This window comes from Centruroides vittatus, unplaced genomic scaffold (assembly GCF_030686945.1).
Source record: "Centruroides vittatus isolate TY-2023 unplaced genomic scaffold, ASM3068694v2 contig_345, whole genome shotgun sequence".
Taxonomy (NCBI): Eukaryota; Metazoa; Arthropoda; class Arachnida; order Scorpiones; family Buthidae; genus Centruroides; species Centruroides vittatus.
Genome location: NW_027122170.1, coordinates 2,374,946 through 2,397,483, shown reverse-complemented (window position 1 = coordinate 2,397,483; position 22,538 = coordinate 2,374,946). Strand labels below are relative to the sequence as shown.

The 22,538-nt window shown below is 27.8% G+C and overlaps 1 protein-coding gene across 2 annotated transcripts in view; it reads right to left on the bottom strand.

The window, feature by feature from the left end:
• The window catches only part of Ndfip (Nedd4 family interacting protein), a 108,302-nt gene that overhangs the window by 68,922 nt on the left and 16,842 nt on the right, over positions 1-22,538 (bottom strand). For both annotated transcript variants that reach the window (XM_067269049.1, XM_067269050.1), the window contains exons 3-5: positions 18,624-18,751; positions 12,220-12,298; positions 7,579-7,703 (exon numbers count right to left, since the gene is read on the bottom strand). In XM_067269049.1, coding sequence (XP_067125150.1) covers positions 7,579-7,703; positions 12,220-12,298; positions 18,624-18,751 — 332 coding nt within the window. The remainder of the gene's footprint in view (positions 1-7,578; positions 7,704-12,219; positions 12,299-18,623; positions 18,752-22,538) is intronic.

Genomic DNA, 22,538 nt, shown 5'->3' with positions numbered 1-22,538 from the left:
TAGTCAATTGGGTAAAAAAAAAAAAAGCATTATTTCCATGATCCACTTTATTTCATAAGAAGGAACTGGTTTTTGTGTCGCCAGCCATTCTGTACCTAGGCCTGTTTTATAAATTCAATATAAGCACATGGAAAGCTATATATAAAACTTTTAATATTTAAGTATTAAAAAATATTATAAATAATAATTAGAGAGTAACATAATAATACTTAGAATCTTTAAAAAAGATAATTATTATTCACTTTAACTTTGAAGTTAAAACTATTTACAAAAATATACATTTTCGAGTTTTATTTGTAAATAGTCTTAACTTCAAAGTTAAATTAGAAGATATCATGAGTCAGCATGAAAATTTTAATTATTTACTTTGTTTCACATTTTAGTTTGAGCAAGTGTGTGCATACATATACACACTAAAATCATCTTTGTAAAAAATTATTTTAATTTAAGTTTTCCATTAAGAATTAGATATTTGTATTAAAATTTCATGTATATAGAAAATTTATGACTTTTTTGTTAATTAAGACTCGAATGAATTATGTTGAAATTTGATTCACTGTACATTCACAATTAAAATAAACATAGCATAGTCCAGTAAGTTATTTACAACAACAAATAATTGGACTATGTTACAATTATTTAGATTGTGAAATTTTGGTAAAATTTTAAAACACTTTTGAAAATTATATATTATTTTCATGTTCCATAAATTTTATAATTATAATTAATAAGAGGGGAAAAATAATTAATTAATTTTCTAATTATAAAACAAATAGAACTGTATCAAAAAGTTTGATGTAAATTGTCTGATTTATCAATGTTAATGTTTAAAAAATTATTCAGTTTTCAGTAAACAGTCAATTTAGCATATATTTTTGATGTCTAAAATGATGTGTTAAAAAATATATACCAGTCAAGTCCACAAAAGTCGACACCCCAAGGGGGAGTGAAAATGTGTAGAGTTATCCGATATGACGACTAAAGCAAAGTTGAAAAAAACCACAAAACTACAATTAGGAAAATACAGTAGTGCAATATACCTCTCTGACCATCCATCACTGGCACTAAAGTTGGTTTCTACTCCAACTACCCCAGCAATTTCCATTGCCTTTTGTTTTAGTATCAGTCCTGAAACAGGAAGATTCGACGAACGAATTCGCTTTAGCCAAAGTACCAGAGTATCTTTGACGTCTTTGTACGGTTACTTTCTCTGGCGTTTGAGACAGCCGCAACAAAAATCCAAGAAAAAAGTTTCTTAATTTCCTCTTTTTTCTTCGGGATTCCAACCTTGGAAGGTTTTTTGTTTTGCAAATTCGGCTTGCAAAGTTTTCTTACATTCAAATTCAGACACAAGTTTGTATTTTTCCTTCAGCATAAGCATTGCTAGCTTTTGGACACTCATTTCTAACAGAAATGTGAAACAGATGCTACAAATAACGCATGATGTGAGAAAATGCAAAATCAGATTCTGCCATGACGTTGATATACTGTAGACTGTATATTTTCTTTTTGTTTATCTGTTATTATTTTATACATAAAAATACATAAAATGCTAAGGCATTTTTATTAATATGTATATATTAATAAATAAGTCAACTCCCTTCCTGAAAAAATGAGTTCACACCACAGTAAACTGTGCAGTGTGAACTCATTTTTTCAGAACTGACAGTGTTTAGTTATACTTAATGAAAATTAATTGATCAAATATTATTGTCTACTATTTTACTAAGAATATCTTTAACTAATATTCCTGTGAACAAATAGGCCGCGTTTCTTTATGCAGCAAGAGTGTAGCGAAAATGACGTCACAAGCAGCTATCGCTACACATCGCTGTATAATAGTTTAGAAATGCTTTCTGCTCGAGCAAAACGTGGACGCCGTAATCTATCCTTTAATTCAAGTTACAGCCGAAAGTATTGCTTTACTTAAATATTGTGGTTCTTTAACTAAAGAGATATAAAGAATTGAGCATTTCTCTTTCCAAAAATGTGAATGAAGTAAAGAGATAGGAGATGTATAATTATATTTAAAATATAGTATTTTCTTATTCTTTAGATAACTTTCAGAGTCATTTTATAAAATTTAATTCTTCTTAATATTTACATAATATTTTTATCAACAGTCACTCCGACTTTTTTTATTTTTTTACAGCATAATATCATATTATACACACAAGTGTCCATTTTGCTTTACACGTGTAGCAGACATAAAAGCTGCTTTATCTTTGCTGCAGCCATCTCTTGCAGCAAATGTTTAGAAACAATTCGCTACATTACAGTGTTGCATTTAGAAACGGGTTTCAGAGTGTTCGCTGTAAAGCGCTTCGAGCGTTGCATAAAGAAACACGGCCATGGCAATCAGAAAATTTAAAGCACTGGTTAAAACTAAGTGCCATAAAGCTGAGGCTGACAGAGTGAAAAGACAGCTTCAATCCCTTTTATATATTACAGTAGAGCGTCATTTATCCAAAAGCCGGTTAACCGAAAGCTTTCCAGTCGGACTGTGTCGTGCCAAATCGAACATTTTTGATACTAGATTAACTTCTAAAGTATAATTTTTTTGTTTTTATATTTTTCAATATATTTATTTTGTTTGTGCAACATAAAAAAATAATTTTTAATGACACAGTAAACACGATTATTATTTTTAAAAAAAATTTTTGTTAGGCTTAACATCGACAAAAATTCAACATGGTATCACAGGCAACAGAGAAGAATTTCAACATCGAATAGGTTAAATGACTGACAACAATACCTGTAATTACAATAATTGGATTCTACTATAAATGAAAAACTTAAGTATTTTTAATAAAAACATCATAAGGATCAATAAATTTCAAAAAATTATCTATAAGACTAACAAAACACATATATAAAGTTATTATTAACACTCATCCAAGCACATCCAGTTTTGTGACGTCACTTGGCACATTGTATCCGTGGGATACATAAAGCAAATTAATGTAATTTTTATATTTTTACTGATATGTATATGCTTGACTACAATTATATTTTCAATTTTTACATTCTCTCTACTATTTAACAGTATAAAATACTCATGGGTTTAAAAAAAAGAGATTTTTATTTATATTTTCTGTAATTTGATTTGTAAATGCAAAAAACTGAACTTATCAAATATCAACTCACTATAAATAATTTCAACTTTTACTTATTGACATCAAATTTGTTAAATTTCACAGGATTGCATTTTCTTTCAACTTCAGGTTAGTAAAGCTTTGTTTATTTTCTCCTGTGAAAGTAATAGATTCTGCTGGTTTTCCAGTGTGAAGTACAACAAACTGCTAATCATTTTATTACTTTGTTTTGAAAAACTCCCTTCTCTGTCAGTAGTGGGTTAAATGACTAACAAATTGTTTTCTTGCACTCAGGGGAATGCTTTCTTTTAGATTTAACAACTAGTATTGTCAGTAATAAAGTCTATAATTTTATTTTCAATAATTAAAAAAATATTGATAAAATTACCAAATAAATGTTTGGGTCACAATTACTAAATGGTATTGCTATTAGGGATTGCAATCCAGCAGTGTTTTCAATCCAGCTGGATTTTTGCTGGATCAAAATAATTCCAGCTGGATCCAGCGTGGATGTATTTTTGGTGCAATAAAGTGTTATCTGCCTATCTATCTATCTATCCAGAAATTTATGGTTTTTTCTAAAGAAATAAAACATTTTTTAAAAATACTTAAGAAACTTTTATTATTTAGACTGGTCACTATAAATCAGTAAAACTTTTTACACATTTAGGTAGTAAACTTAACTTTGGTTCAGTTTAACACTTGAGATAGAGATAATTAACTTTAAATGTTTTGTTAGACTATAATTATAATGTAATCTTTAAATTAAATAATAGCAAAGGTAATTCTACTAATTAATTTATATTAATATATTATATTATAATAATGTAAGGACGGATAATCAGTGGCTAAGTGGCTATCAGTCTTACCAGTTTTCTTATATATGCTCTACATATTAGTCTGTAATTATTTATAAGTATATAAAAACTATGTACTGGAAGTAGAATAAGTTAAATAAACTACATCTTTATCAATCCAGCAAAATTTAATAAAATAATAATGTTTTCAGTTGTTTTCAACAATCTTCCTCAGTTACAGAAAAGTAGAACATAAAATGTGTTCGGAATAAATATAAAACTTAACAGAAAATGCTCAAGCAGACAAAATATAGATAAATAAACAAAATAAATAGCGAAAAGGGGGGGGAAAAAAAGATATGACAACGAAACCGGCATTGTCCGTTAATAACATTAATTAATGTAAAAGGATCTCTAAGAGGTAGACAATGAGTTCGCATCTCTATGGTTTATACAACCAGTTGCCATGTACGCCTTGCAGATTTCCAATCTCTCAAGATGTTTGACCGTTTGCCTATTCGTCGTCGCTTTTATAATTGCCGCTTAATCCTATTGGACGTTAACATCCTTCTGTCTTGCGTATGATGCCAGCGCAGTGTTGTCAAGGTTCTTACCAATTGAATATTTGTGCTCCTTGAGCCTTTGTTTTAAACTGCATATCGTTGCACATACATAAACAAGCTTGGAATTGAAAAGTTGGTCGTGTAAAGGCACCGAATATATACCCGTTGTTGAATTCCGATCCTCTTTCTTTTTATCGTTTCTTAAAAGTTTGAAAACAGTAGGATTACGTCGGTATACAATGCGAAAATTATTAGACCTGGCAGTACATTTATGTATCTTGTTTAAAAATGGGATGTAATTAAGCACAATTCTTTTTATATTTATTCCCAACACATTTTATGTACTATAGTTAATGTATTTTTTTGTAACTGAGGAAGATCGCTAAAAGCGATTGAATACGTTATTATTTTATTAAATTTTGCTGGATTGATAAAGGTATAGTTTATTTATAAGTAATTTAATTATTGGTGTTAATGAAGTAATAAGTAAGTAATTAGTAGCAGTCTAGTAGTTAGCAAAGCGGCAACACCGACAACGTAGACTTTTGCGCCATTATTTAGAAAGTTAATTGAGTATTTGCGGATCAGCAGGCTGAAGAATACGCTGGATCCAGCAATTGCAATCCCTAATTGCTATGTAATAAACATAAACTTTAATTGTTGCAAAATTGAAAGTATTAAATTTCTTATCATGCTCTGATCGCGAGACAGCAGGGAAGTAACACTAAAGCATGAAAATCGCATTGTCAAAAAAGCTGCAATGACTTATTTGAAATGAATTGGGATTGGTCCTGTCATTGAAACCAAGAGAAAAAGATTGTAATGTAGTGTATTGAAAAAGATGTGTAGTACTGTGGTAAAAGTTAAATATTCTACATTGTTATTTTATTGAATTGCAATTGTTGCACATAACAATTGCGAGTACAGCACTTTCACGCTGCAAAAGAATTTGCTGCAGGTGATAGTAAGGCATTGCTTTTCATAAAATTTCTCTAAAAAATGGGTCATAAACTTGAAAACAACTGTTGAAATCTCTTCGGAACATATCAGTTGAGGAATACTACAAAGCCCGAAGTTAAACTGTTCTTTATTTTTGAGAAATTCAATAAAAAAACACCGTGTATCTGCTGGATACATACGCAACAAAGGAAGAGTTAAACTAAATCCTAAAAGCTTTTAAAATATTTCAATTATATATTTATATAATGAATTTTTATGTATTATTATAATTATTCAATTTTCTATATATAATTTATTTCTCCAAAAATTGATAGACATTTCAGATAAAATTAGTCCTATGATATAATTACAAATATTTGGACATATTTTCAGTAGTTAGTATGTACTAGAGATAAATTAAACTTTAAACTTTAAAATTAAATTTTTTATAAATATTTAATATCATGTTATGAATTACAACAAATTTTAGAAATGTGTAGTGCTCTGACACTATTTGTATTATCTTAGTTACTCCTTTGTATTATTATTATTGTGTATCAGGTTTTGTTTTTTTGTTTTTTTTTTGTTTTATATGCCTTTTGTCGTGAATTGCATTTTGGATGTCACACCAACATGTCATAATTGGCTCGTAGCCGGGTTACGTTGTGGATCACGTGATCTCGAGTAGAAAGGAGTATAAAAGGTACACTTATACACAGGAGAGGGGCTTTTTTTGGGTTTTCTTCAGACGATGAGACGTTACATAAGCCAGGAAGGATGGAGTCTTGGAGAAGAGATTGAAGGTAAGAGCTACCGCCATCTTTTGAGAAGGGTGATGGTTTTGAGCATAGAGAGAGAGAGAGAGAGAGAGAGAGAGAGAAATCCATTTCCATTGACGTCACGAAGACTAAGGGGGACATCTGCTGTGTTGAATTTAATATAGACTAGGAAGTGTGTGTGTAGAGAGACTTATTTTCAACGAACTGGCGCTCAACGATCGGCCCACGTGCAGATCAATTAATATATAGTGAAAGATATAAGCTATTGGACTGGAGTAAAAAAAAAAAAAAAAAAAAAAAAAAAAAGGAAAGGGGAAAATAGCCCTCAACTGAATACGATCTCCTGTGTAAATATTGTAAACGACTAGTATATAAGTAATTAGTGTTTTAGTTATAGAACCGTTCAATCTCTTTGTTACCGTTATCGTTGTAACTTTATTGTAGCCCACTCAGTTAGGTATGTCTGATGCTTTCTTAAGGAATATATTAGTATTGTACAACAAGGAATTGTGTGGTTCTCCTCTTATTTTTATTGGCATTTATTTTCTCTTACCTTTCACCAAACCTATATACTTTGGTAATCTCACAGATCTATAAATGCCTACCTTCATATATAAAGGAAAACAAAAGTATACAAAGCTACATTATTCTTCAAATTTCAATTGCCAATAAACTGCAGAGTAGCAGAACTCTTACACAACAAATTATAAATATTTATACTTATGCCATTTCAAATTGAAAATCAAAAATAATAAAAAATTTTCTTGTAAAAATAAAAGACATGGTTCTTCTAAAATTCTTAGGCAATCACCACTTTATTTTCTCCCATGTTCTAGAACAGGAGTGGCAAACCTTTCTGAGCCTGCGTGCCATATAGTAAGTACACTTAGCTTTAAAGATGTTTGTGTGTGCCAAAGTTTTAGACTTTGAATAATGATATCTAAAGAAATTAAACGAATATGCTTTAATTAGAATAAATGTACAAAAAGCTTATTGAAAAAAAGGATGATTGAAAAAGACAGATGATCAATCGAAATCGTATGATACATTACGTGCCAGATAATTTCTCTATACATGACACTTTGGGCATGCGTGCCATAGGTTTGCCATCCCTGTTCTAGAACAAACTTTAGACAGCCAGACCTTCCTTTGTAGGCTACTTAGCCGTCTAGTTAAAACGCTCCTTTAAAACATAGAAATTAATCCTGTCCCTCTCCCCTGCAGGGAGAATTTTGAAAAATCCTTTCTTAGTTTATATTCTCATGACGTACCCCAACTGTGTACCAAATTTCAACTTTCAACTCCTAACCGTTTAGGCTCTGCGCTTATTATTATTATTATCATCAACCCATCTTAATTATATTATACAATTAAATTATTACATATTATACACTAGAACACTTACCTTTACAATAAGAGTCCATTTAGTCAGAGAGAGACCAAATCCAGCCAAAGCACCGTAACGACCTGCTAAAGTATGACAGAAGCACAGCAGTAAAAGAAAGCCTACCCAGTTGAACAAGAAAGCCACTATAAATTAAGAGAGAATCAATAAATGAAATATCAAATATCAATTTTATATATTGAATATTTTTTCAATGAAATAATGAGAGATTTTGAAAGAAAATCAATATTAATTTTTCAAGAGATTCTGATATGATAAAGAAAATAAATTTAATATATGAAGAGCCTATAACGTGTGTATTATAATAGATATTTTTGTATACATTTGACTCCCATTTTTCAATCATTTGCTTTATGGGTCTTTGCTATTACAACTTTTACAAATTTTATACTATGATTTATGATGTAATTGTGTTTTTTTTTTTTTTTTTACCATTTCAGTATCATTATATATTTCAGGAATGACACAACCATGGCTTGTGAGCCATGTACAGCTCTTATATATAATGTATGACTTGTGGAAATGTGTTAACTGAGCTCTTTTTTTGCATCATCATAATTAACATAAAAGGCAAATAAAAATTTTTCAAGCATTATAATTATTTACTGGTTATAAACTGAGAGTCCAGTAGATTAAAACATTGCAAATTCAATGTTTACGATCAATATTTAAAAATTTAAATGATAATTTTAACGTTATATTTGAATTAAGCAAGAAATTTCATATAAGCCAGGATAACTTACAAAGAAGTGTTGGAAAATCAGTAAGTGAATCATACAAGCTGGTGCTGAAATATAATCAATAGTTTTAGTGAGCATGATTTGAGATCATGTAATTATGACAAGTGTAAACTATATTGAGCAGATTACCAGATTAAATAATTTATCTCAAATTGGGCACTCTTGTTACACTGATTTCTGACTCAGAAAAGTTTGTCATTCTTGGTTTAGAAAGACAATGTAATCTAAGGAGCATTCTTAAACTGTAGTCCATGGATCTACAGAGCCCTATAAGCTATTTTCTAGACAAATTTGAGGATTTGTTGGAGCTGAAGCCGTGCTTCACCTTTCTTGTAAATCCATTCATGGCTGACGTTAGCATAGCTGTGCAATTCTCAAATCTCAGGAACCCAAGCCTTAACTGCTTTCAATAATATGAAAAGTTCAGTATCCAATAACAATGGAAGATTTATATTGCATATTTGAACATCAAACCACATGTAAGCACCTATGAGACTAATATTCAATAAATTTATACATGGTAAGATGCACATGCTTTAAATATGCAACATAAATATTCTGTTTCTGTTGGATATTGAACCTTTATTATTATTATTGAAAGTAGTTAAGATTTGTGCCCTTAGTTACAAAATCATTTACTGTAGAAATGGAATTAGTAAAATTACAGGAAATGGGTCTAAATTAGGTGATCCGTAAGTCCCAGTCTACAATTAAGTTCTGGAAAAAAATATCCTGAAGTGATGAAAATCAATGCAGGACTCATTTCATATTTTTAGCATATACTGTTGTGAATCATCATACTTTATAATGAAGTTTGTGAAGCCATAGCATTGTGCAATACTTACAAATCAATACCTGACATAATTTGTACAGCCTTCACACCTGTACCTCTGCTAGCAGTACTCAGCCTGATAACTGTAGCAATGCCAATCTGCACCATAAAAATATTGATATTTTTAAGACTGACTTTGTAAGATTGTATCTGATTAAAATATCTAATTTTAGTGTTTCACATATATTCCTCTATGTTTTAACTATATGTTTACTAAGAGAAATAAATAAATATAAGAAAATATCTGTTTTTATTCCTTTCATTTTTATTTTTGGTAATCTTATTCAACATCAGTGAAATACAGACAAGTATATATTTTTTAAAAGTTTCCATAGTTCATTATTACATTAAATACACTCAATACAGCTAAAACAATAAACAATCAGGATTTTGAAAACATTCGGCAAATGTGTGTGTGTACTTAAATTTATATTGGTTTCAAAAATCATGAAATAAGTTTAAAAACTTCAGACATGAATAATTATTAATACATGTATTTAATAATTGTAATTATATAAAGTTTTTAACAAAATGTGCATATAACAACAATGTGTGTGTAATATTTGTTGATGTATTGTGGCTCTCAAACCTAAGTTTATTGTAAGTTTGGCCATCCCTGATATAGTTCATTCTTATTTTTGGAAATAAGTTCTCAATTTATGACAATCTATACAAACTAAAAATATTCTAATCATTTACAGTACAAAACCAAATTTGCAATTATTTGTACCTGAGGCAAACAAATCATAAATTACATGGATTATTTACAAAAGTCAATCAACAAAAAACAAATTTCTTAGACATGTAGTTACAACTCAAGAAATCAAAACTATAAATCAAGTTTTCATAAAATCAACACATCATTCTCTAAATATATTCCATGTATTCAATGTAACTCCTTTGATCTATTTGAATATAAGTTCCTAGTTTACAAGGTGCATGAATGGACACAGTTTTGGCCTAAAGGACATAAATTATAGCTTGTAGTTAAGTTCACTACCTGTTCTAGATTTAGAAAAAAACTTAACCAAAAGCTATGGATCCCCTATTCCAGAGGTGGCGAACCTACGGCATGCATGCCCAAAGTGGCACGTCGGAGAAATCATCCGGCACGTAATGTATTCTACCATTTCGGTTCGTCGTCTTTTTCAATCAGCTTCTTTACATTTACTCTAATTACAGCATATTATTTTATTTATTTACATATAGTTTTTTAAAACTTTTCGTCCTGTGGGCACTAAGAGGGCTTTTTTATCTAGCAAGCCCACAATGGGACAGTCGGGTGGTGAGGAACGAATCACCACCTGAAAATTTTTTGGGGCTTTTTTGATCTGTCCGGATTTGGTCTCGGGTCCACAAGAGCGATAAGATACAACTTTGAATGCTCGGCCATTTGGCCAAATTTAAATATAGTTACTCCAAGTCGAAACTTCTGCATGCATAAACATTTTTAAACTTAAGTATGCTTGATACGATTACTATGTGGCACGCAGACTCAAAAAGGTTTGCCATCCCTGCCCTATTCATATAGTATAGTAAAATATGAAACAGTACCTATAAATCTAACCAATGTTTTAACATTGACAAAAGAAATTCCTCCATTTCACATATTCCAAAACTTTGAATATGAGTTAATTTCTCCAACTCAAAAGTTCAATCCATAGCATACAAATGTTCTGCAATCTATTAATGAATAACAAAGAATATGTAAATAAAATTTACTAATCAGGGATTTATAAAATACAAAAAAAAAATAATAATAAGGATCTATTTCTAACTTGAATTTTGAATTCATTTTTTGATGTATAACTTTTACTATTTAGTTATGTCTATCTGAGCACATAGTCCACAATTTAATGCAATGTGAAGCTGTTCTCATTTGTCATTGAAAGATATTTTACTCTTAAAATTACATAATTGCTTTAACTAATTTGATACTAAACATCAATGTAATGTACTAAACACAGACTTTTTATGAATATATACGAATAATTTCTACATATTTTCAATAATTATAGTTTTTATTCTTATTTTATGAAAACGTAAATATTATTTTAAAAAATCTCTCTCTAAGAATAGTCAAAGCATAGGAAGAATTTGAGCATCAGTTGGATGTGTGATACTTAACTTGAGATGCACACATTGAGAAACTGTACAAATTGGAAAACTGTTCGAAGTTTCATATGTTATAATGTTCATTACAACATTCTTGGATAATAATTAACATAATTACAAGCATTGAAATATTCTATTTGACAGAAATATTCATTAAATATTTTGTTTATATGATTATGTTTACAAAACTTGACTTTTCCTTGGAACAAAAGATAAGATTTCAACATAAGAATTCAAGATAAGAACTCAACATAAGATTTGGGATGATGAGGTATCTGTATTTTGATAATTGTTATTTATTTTTGGAAGATTTTTCTACATTTGCACTGAATGTATAATTTAAACTAAACACCATAAATGCTACCATTGTAAATTTCAGTAATTATACTAATTATCACCTAAGAAGTATGCAATAAAACCAATCAATAGAGTAACCATTTGAATTTCATTAACCATCTGCATTCAAACTTGTTGTCTACTACCACAATTGTACACAAAAATAGCAACTCTGCAAGAGCAAAGGCATTTTGTGTTCTGTAGTTTGTAAAGTCTGAATCGCTTGTCATTGTGCAATGTGAGTAATTTGCATGAGCCATAGAGTTGTGCCTGCCACTGTAAGAGTGACAATGGATATTTTGTAGTGAGCATAGAAAGAATTTGAGTATTGGTGGATGTGTGCAGTACTGAGGTGCGAGATGCATGCGCTGAAATCTTATTGGGCAAATGTAAAACTTGAACAGTTTTTCAATGTTTTAATTGACAGTACTCTACATTACAATGTTCTCAGATAATAATTAACATAATTACAGTAATTTAAAATGGTAGCATTCTTTTTTGGAATAGCCTATATTTAAACAGAATGTTAAAGTAATAAATATTTATCAATGTTTTATGATTATAAAATACCAAAACAAAAACAACAAATCTAGTTAATCTTGATAATCATTTTCTTACCAAAAAATGACATGAAGAAAAGAAAATCTGTTCCAAGAATATCTTCGTCTCGAGAAAACAAGGCAGTTGCTTCCTGATGCTACAAATAAAAAAAAATTATACCTTTAATAACAGATTACATGATATACTTAATTCAATTTAGTATGAAATTAAAATCATTTATAAAACTAAATGCATATAAATTAAGAGAATAAATAAATTTTCTAAAAATGACGACATGTTAGACAAAAAAAATCGACTGTTTTATAGCTATTAAAAATTAATTAATATGTAAAATATGACAGACATAATTGTCCATGTAATGCATTGAATTTTAAATATAATGTAGAGAAAATTATTTACTTTATTATGTAAAGAAGTGCACTGAAAAAGGGTGTTACCTGAAATGCATTTGCCAAAAAATTAATAAAAATCTCAGTGAAGAGGTTTTTCAGTTGTTTCATTTATCTAGACCAGTGATTCTCAACCACTGTGCTGCAAGATTTTTGAAGTGTGCCGCCACTGCAAATATCCATACATAAGTGATGTCAGACAAGTAGTTTAATTGGTTCTACTTTCCTAGGGCACATTTGGAAATTGTAACTGGTGTTACCAGTAACTGCCAGTAGTTTTCAAGGCGTTTAGAAAATGTGACCTAAATAACCAACTGCATTTAAAAATCATTGTAATGACATCACCGGTTGTCCTGCGGTACTTACTGAAGTAACTGTGTGTGCTGCCAAATTTTTAAATTATTAAAAGTGTACTGTGATGAAAAAAAGGTTGAGAATCACTGATCTAGACATTTGAATACCAGAGAAAGATAGACAATTACTGCTGAATATTAAATGCTTTCTATAAAAAGCAGCTTATACTTATAGTAAAATACAATTATTTACTTTGTTCTGTTAGCAAGGACATTAAAAAAATGACTTCAAAATATATTATACCAGAATTATGTTATGTAAATTCTTTCCTTTCATTAATTGCTGTTATTACATAATGAATTCATTAACAAATATATAACAAATATATTTAAATGGAGACATTTAAAATTCACATTATAAACCAAACAATATAACACCAACTTCATTGCGTTATAAGATTCTGAAATTTATCCACGAGAACAAAAAACTTTCCAAGATCTAGACAAAAGAATGACTTCAATTTTATTAGAATCTATAAATCTTGCATAAAGAAATATTATTGCAGTCTACATATCTGAGTTTGATCTCCCCTTGACTTGTGTGAATTTAAACAGTAATTTGTTATTAAAGTAGTGTTTATAATTATTAAAATTAAAATTCATAACACCTAAATTTGATTTAATTGTTCTTATACAGATCTTCCTTATACTCCTATGAACAGAACACAGAAACAAGTATAAGATTTCTTGTAACTGATACCAAATTATTAGATTCTGGACTGAAATTTGGTTATTTATTTAAACTTGTTACACTATAAAAGTTCTTTCATTCCTGTTTGTATCAACAGAATAAATGTGTGATATTATCTGCAAGTTTAACTTAATAGAATCTTAAGTTTTTAATACTGAAACATTAAAATCTATCAATTAAAAAAAATATGATTTATATTGATTAAAAAATATGATTTAAATTGAGCAAATTACGCATATGATTTACTAAAAATCATATGTGTAATTTGCTCAATTTACAACTATATATGAAGTAAGCAATAGTAAAACAATTTGTGAGAAAAAGACATTGAACTTATTGTGAAATTATTTTACATATACAGAATCATCCAAAAAGAATGCTACCATTTAAAATTGCTGTAATTATGCTAATTATTATCTGAAAAGTATGCAACATACACTAATTGATAGAGTAACCATCAGAGTTTCATCTCCAATCTGCATTTAGACATCTTGTTGTCTACTACTGTATCTATAAAAAATGTTGTAAACAAAAATGGCAACTTTACAACAGAAAAGACATTTTGTGTTCTGCAGTTTGTAAAGTCAGAATCACTTATTACTTTGCAACATGAGTAATCTGCATAATTGCAGCTGTCATGGGAAGAGTGACACAAATATGCCATAGCAAGCATAGGAAGAATTTGAACATCAGTTGGATGTGTGCTACTTAACACAAAATGCACACATTGAGAAACTGTGTGGGCAAATTGGAAAATTGTTCCAAGTTTCATGTCTTAATGTACATTACAACACTCTTGGATAATAATTAACATAATTACATTAATTTAAAATTGTAGCATTCTTTTTGGAAGACCCTCTATACATAAAATAATGTTAATGTTAATTTGTTATTTAAGTAAACAAAAATGATTTCTAGTTTAACTTAATTATAATTTATTTCAAATATTTAAATCTATTCATTATTCTGTGGCTATTAGATAATACACTGATGTGAAAAAAGTTTGCATTATTAATACTTTAAAGTTAATTCAAATCAGAATGCTTAGTAATAAAATAAAATTTCTTGCATAAATTCACTATTAATCAATTCTCTGATTGAATCATCATTAAATGCAATATGAAAGTAGCGAAATGTTTGTATTTATTACTTTAAAAGCATGTAATTTTTTTAAATAAAAAAACATTATTATTGAAATCAGATTTAAACTTATATACTGAATACAAATAGTAGGTAGGCAGTGGAAGTCAATGATTAATTAATTTTTTCCAAAGAAATAATAAACCATAGAAGTATCAGCATAGTGAAAGTCAAAATCAAGTGTTTAATTCTAAAGTATTTATTTTTTGTATACTTGACTACATTTTGGCTCAATTTTTCATACCAGATTTTTACATATCTCATACACAGGCTTATTTGCTGTTCAAGAAAAATGTAAGAGTTGAAAGAAAATGAACTTGGCCTGGTTTTTCAAATTTTTATTTCTTATTTTGTTAGATTTCATAGATGCTTGAGAAATTTAAGTATCTATTTTAAAGATTGCACACATTTCAGAGCAGTTATAAAATAATTAAAATGAGTAATTTCTAGAAAAAGCCATTCTAATTGAAATATTTAACTTATTTTATAATGTTCGGATGTATACAATGGATGATAATTTTATTAAGTTCTACTATTTGTATTAATTTTAAATATTCTTACATTTCTTTGAATTAATCAAACTCTCACCATAATTAATTAGGCTAACATTATGCAATAACTATGCAATTAATTACGGCCAGAGTTTGGATTAGTATCAATATATGGTCTTTAGAATATTTATATACATACATACATATATATATATATATATATATCTTTGAATTCTTGTAAAAACTGAATAAGTTAATTTATGATGGTAAAGAGAAAGCACTCTCTAATAAATTTTTTTTTTATATTAAAACTTATTTAATTAATGTAAAATGTTAGAATTCATTAATAGTTACATTAAGCTAAAGCAAAAATTTGCAATTATCTCCGACAAGGTTCGGTAACGTAAAGCTCGAGTCATGTGGCTCTGATAATAAAACTCTGAATATCCATTCTCCCAATACAAGGAGGCTATCTAGTAATAAGTATTATATATACCAGAGAAATATAGAACAATACTCTTTGTTAACAGTAGTCTTCTTTTAAATTACAGGATATTTTGGATCTATCTCTCTGAATTAATTTTCCAGAGCTTTTCCCTGATGCAAGCATTTTTAAATAAAAGTTTCTTTTCATAGTACATGTTACAAGTATAAAAGCTGTGTAAATATTTTAATGAATGTCAAATGGTTGTGAAGTGGGGGAAATGAAGAAAGTGAGAAATAGGAGAGAGAGAGAAGATGGCATAGCTTGAAACTATGGCCAATGCTAATGGAATGTTTCAAATGAGGTGCTAATAAAAATTTTGTATTTGGATGACTAAATATGTAAAAGATATTAATAAGAAAAAACACATCTCATGACTTGGCACTTTAAGTCAAAATTTTGAAAAGAAAAATAAAATGGCTCTTCTGCAAAAAAAAAAAAAAAACTTATGATGTATTTTATTATCAAAATTTAAAAATATGAATAATAATTCAGAGATGATGAACAAAAACTATCAATTATGAACAGATCTATAATGTAAAATGTTAGAATTAATAAGGTGAATATTAGATGTACACATTGTTGGATGTGTTAAAATCTTTTTTTATAATGCAAGTACTTTGAATGATACAAAATCGTCAACACGAGGCTGACAAATGTACTGTAGAACAGAACGTCACTACATGCAGTATAACATTCTCGACATTTAAATTTTACAATGAAATTTGAGACTTGTATGAGAAAGAACAGAATTTGAAATAAAAATAAAAAACAAACAAAAACAAAATGTGCAATGGCACTCTCAAAACATCTTTTTTATGGTATGAGTTCATGGTACATTATAACACAGGACAACTGGGTAGTGTGGCATTGTGGTTGTCTGCTTTAATTAGGTCAAAACTGAACACTTAAAGTACTATTTGTATTTTTCATTATTTAATTTGTCCTATATAAAAAAAAAATGAAATTTTAGAAATCTAAATGCACTTAATTCTCTTCCATCATATCATCATACCATATATTTATTCTTAATTGCTAGCATATTTGTTTCAAATTATACTAGCTAAACAAGTATTGCAACTCAGTTTTGAACTATATTCAGATAAAGAATACACATGCCAAATTTTAAAAACATTCACAATGCTGGAATTTTAATTCTATTTCCATTGTAAAAACTTAATAGAAAGGAAAATTTGCAATATCTTTCAAAAATGGTCTGACAGAATTCTGTTTGATATGAAATTGCTCTTTTATAGAAAATAAATTATAACATTATTATTATTTAGCTTTAACAACTGCATGGATGACATTTGATTTATTAAAGTAAGAGTATAATTTTTCCTTTATTCATTGGCTGATGACATTAATCATTTATCTTACTATGATGTCACCTATAAAAAAAACATGTAAATTAAAATAATTCTCATTGTTGTATATAAACATTGTACAGTACATACCAAATTTTTTTATAATTGTTTTTAGTGTGAGATTAAATTAATTTTTAAGTCAAACTTCTTAATAAGATAGCATTGACACAGTATTCATTATATTAATTTTGTTTTTTCAATGTCTATCATTCACATCATTCAATTTAAGTGAATGATTACAATTGTTGATTTTTGTTAAAAATAAAGTTACTACTTAATAAGAATAATTCTAAACAGAATTCCACATTAGCATTTATAAGTAAATTTTTAAAATTTGACTACTATTGCTGCTCTCTACTGTGATATCTTTCTTGTACTACATATTTGACTAATGTTGTAATTATCTTAATTATTATTATGGTATTCCTTTTCATATGTAACTGATTTTAAGGCCTGCCTTAATATATAAAATGAAAATATTCATTCAAAAATTAATTAAAATTAATAATATCCAATCTGAATTAAATAAAGTAATCAATTTAATAACAAATAATGGCAAATTTCCAATGATTAAGTTAAACAGACAAAATAAAAAAAAATTAAATTTATATTAAACTCTATTAATAATAAAATTACAACTAAATTGTTTAAAGATTCCATTTTAAATTCAAGTGTAAGGGTTTGAATCATGTATATAGATTAGAATGTAAATAATCATCAATATACAGTACTGTACCAAATTATACATGTAAACATATTTTAATAATGTTTGATATATATTTTGTGCTAACAAATAATACTTCTACATTAAAAATAATAAATTTTAATAGAATACTATAATTCATTTTTAACTGAATCAGTGTGAATTAACACACATGTAGACAATTCAGAAATGAATTTCATAAAATGTCAAATGCAAAGAACACCTGCTTCAACATGCTAAGTAACACTATAATAAAGTGAAATTAATTTTTTGCCAAAATCCTCTTGTAATCAGGAAAACTTTCATACAAAGAGTAATATCTATTCATTTAAAAAATTTTTTCTACGTAAAACATAGTCTTTCGAGCATGTAACCAGACATATAAATGAATATCATCGTCGGTATTACTCTTCAATACTCAAGCATCAAATTTTCAAAATCTTATTACCATGCAACAAAATTAAGTAAAACCTTCATTAATAGTAAGATATACTTAATAAAATTAAAGCTAACAAGTTAATTACACATAATCTCTCTTTTTTTCCTCCATTATAAGAGGATGTTTTAGGATTTGGATTGTAAGAGATAAAAATTTTAATTTTTAATGAAATTTATTCTATTTTTGATTGTACAGATAAGTTTATAATGGGGAAACAGCTGTTTTATTATAACTGTTATGTTTAGTTTATTTCTGTCATTACATTCTAAATCTATAATTGGGAATAACGTCATAAGTGACAAAGTACATGAAAAACACCTAGTTAGACTATCTTTCAACACAATGTTTATTATTTAAGTAAATACGATTCTAAATCTTTAATTTTTAGAAATTAAAAAATTTACATGTTGTCTCTCTTCTTCTTCCAACATTTTAGAACGCTGAGCCTCTTCGTAAGTTGGAAGTTCGGCCGCAGCTACACTGTAGGGTGGTGGCGACGGAAAAAATCCTTGACATTTTCGACTGGTCTCACCTAAGTAAAGTAATTTATTTTGATAAATACAAAATTTTGTACTTTAAATTTATTTCTAGAATTCATATTATAAGAATTAAAATAAATTTGATATCCAAATTTTTAAAAATTATATTCTAAATCATGTCAATGAAACTGAATCAAAAATTTTGCTAACATTTTAAAATAAAAATCTAAGTTTTAAATAAACAAAACTATTATAATAGTATTAAATTTCATTATATTATGTATGTTAATAAGTATATATTTCATACTGTTTGTTTAATAAGACAGATGATCTATCATCCTACATTCATACCTTGAATAGTAAATTTTAAAATCATTGATTGTACTTTTTCAATATCAATAGTAATCTAACAACAGTATTTCCAGTTAATCCATTTGTTTTAATATGTATAAAGTTAGCTCAAACTTTTAAAAAATTTTTTAACAAACTGAAAAGTTAGTGGTGAATTTTTACATCATATTGCTTATAAAAATGTTTTTTATTATTTGCTATTTTATATTTTTTTATACATTTGAAATTATGTTCCAACAATTCAGTTATACAAATTCACTTTTGAAATTTTTCAAAATAACTGAAAACAAATCACTTTTAGAAGCCATTCACTGAGTAATTTTATCTACCTTTGATATGCAATTAAAATAAATATAAATTGGTACAACTTCCTTTTGTATGAAACCTATTTCCTCAATTATTCTATTTAATTACAAAGTATACTTTGTGTAAGCCTATGACTGATGTATACAGTTTAAATTATAACATATACTGTATAAAAACTTATTAGCTTTTAAAGGCATTTGTCTGACACATTAAAACTTAAAACATAATTTTGTGTACTTTTTCTAATTATATTAATAATATAATTTTCATTTTTGCATTTCTCTTATAAATTGCATTGAAAAGTAATTCCATGAATTTCATTAAAAAATGTAGTTATATAATTAACTAGCGTAAAAAAAGACTAGATACGAATCGTCCATTTATCCCAACTAAACAGATAATATATGATAAAAATATTTTTAAAAAAACAAACTTTTGATATCTGTATTTTTCTGAATGTCTTTATTTAATCATTATAATTTAGGAAATAAGAATTTATCAAAATTTTCAAAATAAATAATTAGTGGATTTTATTTTGAAATTATTTATTTCTTCCATAAACAACACACAAAATAAGAAAGGAGTATTGTCAATATCCTTTACCATGTTCAGTGCTGAAAACACTTTGTAGCATCCTACACCAACTCTCTCAATATGCCAAGGATGCTTGTGTCCCCTTCAAAGGTTTGTTTATATTATTGCTTGGAAAAAATTCTCCCCTTTGTTTATAAGAAAGTTTATTTTTATTCTTATGTAAACAACTCAAAGCCTGACAGTTATATTAAAGTCACTAATTATTAATAGCAGCAGTAATATAGCCCAAATTAGTCCAGTAATTGTTTGGTTTTAATATTTATTACTTATTATATACTTCAAAGAATATATTTTATCTATTAATTTTATATTAGTACACAAAACTAATACTAGTAGTTGACATTATTATGTATTAATATACTGTATATTAATTTTTTATTGGTACAGTACATCTGAGTGCCACAATTTATTTTTTCAAAAGAAAAAGCAACAGCAAAAGTTCCTTTTGACACTTACATACATATTATAATTAAACAAAAAAATTTTGGCATATGGTTTTTATACTGGCTGTGAACATGTTAGGTAAACTATGGACAAATTTCCGATAACGATCGCCTCTCGACGGAACTCGTTTTTCCGAAATTTTTTACTTAACAAAAAGTGCTTCGTTTAAAGCAGGAGTGTCCAACCCGCGGCCCACGTGCGGCCCAATAAACACGTAAACAAAACTGACAAATTATTTATTTATTTCAATGGCATAAATTCAAAAAAGAAGTTTCACAAAGTCTTAAACCTTTATACATATTTTATTTTTGAGTGGAAAGGAAATATTTTCAAATACTTGGAAGTGTGTGAATGAGGAAGGAATACTAAATTAAGCTGGAGTTGTGACTCACAGGATAATAGACCCAAATTCAGAGAAAGGAGAGAAAGACCAAAAAATATAAAGTAGTGAGAAAGGTTAAATAGACCTTCTGTTATGCAAATATTGACCCTTAATTTTCCAACCTTCCTCGCTACTTTATCTTTTGTCCTTTTCCCTTATTTGGGTTTATAGTCCTTTGAGTCCCAACTCCAGCTTTATTTAGCATTCTTTCCAGTGTTGCAAGATTCGGCTACTTTGCGCCAAATTTGGCTACCCTTTTTTTAGTTTGGCATAAAAAATATCATTTGGTGCATTGGCTACTTTTTGGGCTACATATTATTTATAGATATATTAGTCCAATAAAAATGCACTTTAAAATGGTGTTTTGTCGTTTTTTATTAATTAGAGACCCAAATAAAATAAATATTTGTGTTTTTGAAATAAATTTTTGTTTTTATCCTTTATAATAATTGAATTTATCTATTTCTAAGTAAAAATTGAAAGTGTCTGTAGAAGTAATTTTTTTAAATATCTTTTTTCATGATAAATTTTTAATACTTATTACTATAATCTAGACATTTTAATCTTTAAATATACTTGTATATTTAAGGATTGGGCAGCAAGTATATACAAGATACTTGTGGCCCAAAACTCCATGACTTCTTTCAATGTGGCCCAGAAAAATAAAAAGGTTGGACACCCCTGATTTAAAGCTTTGATTAACTTCCCAATTAAAAGGGTTCCACTAATGATTTAGATAATTCATATTCATTGTTTACAGGTGAATTTTAAATGTTATTTATAACAATGTTCAGGGGAAATCTTTAGAGAAACTGTAAAGAAATTTTCATACATAGAACAAGTTATGCATAAATTTTCTTTGCTTAACTGTTTATATATTGTAATTAATAACATTTTATCTAGATTTTAAAAAGTCGTCATTTATTATTGATTTATTAGATCATCTCAAAAATAATTATTTTGAAGATCTGATTTTATTTTATTCTAAAACAATATCATTATTATATCATCATCAGAAATGCCAAATACTGGTATCTCAACTAATGAGAACTACTCCAAACATTTGCCTCCTAATACCAGAAAATAGCAAAAATAATCAAATCAAAGATTAAAAAGAGCTTAGCAGTAATATTCCAATAAAATACCAAGAAAAAAACAACTAATTGGCATCTCAGAATATTTGGTAAGAACATAGAATTATTATTATTTTCTATCAATAAAATACTTTTTATTTCAAGAAAAAAAAACTGTTGATAGCTTTAACGAATTGAAATTACCTAAAACTGTATTTAAAAACAGAATTATAACATTTTTAAAATATTTTAAATATGTCAAAGCAGAATAAGTTATCAATAGATAGTAATTTAAATTTTTGTAAAGAAATATAAAAATGGAAAAAGCAAATATTTTGCAAGTACAATAAAACCCTGATACCATGGGCATTTGCAGAGGGGACAAACAGGGGGCTCTAATCCCTCCTGGAATCGAGTAAAAAATTCCACAAATTATAATCATAAAAGCAATTGAGATACATCATCTTACACCTTTGACTATAAGACACTTTGTCTTTTCATATTGATGCAATACTGTATTTTATCATCTACGAGTGAAAAATCCAAAAAACTTAAATAATTAAAAATATTTAGTGATGTAATTATTTGTCTCCAAACTTTGCTTACCTGCAATATTTTCTGCAGACCTCTCATGTTGATAACTAAATAAATTAATTTAATTAATTTAACAAGAGATGGCGACCTAACTAC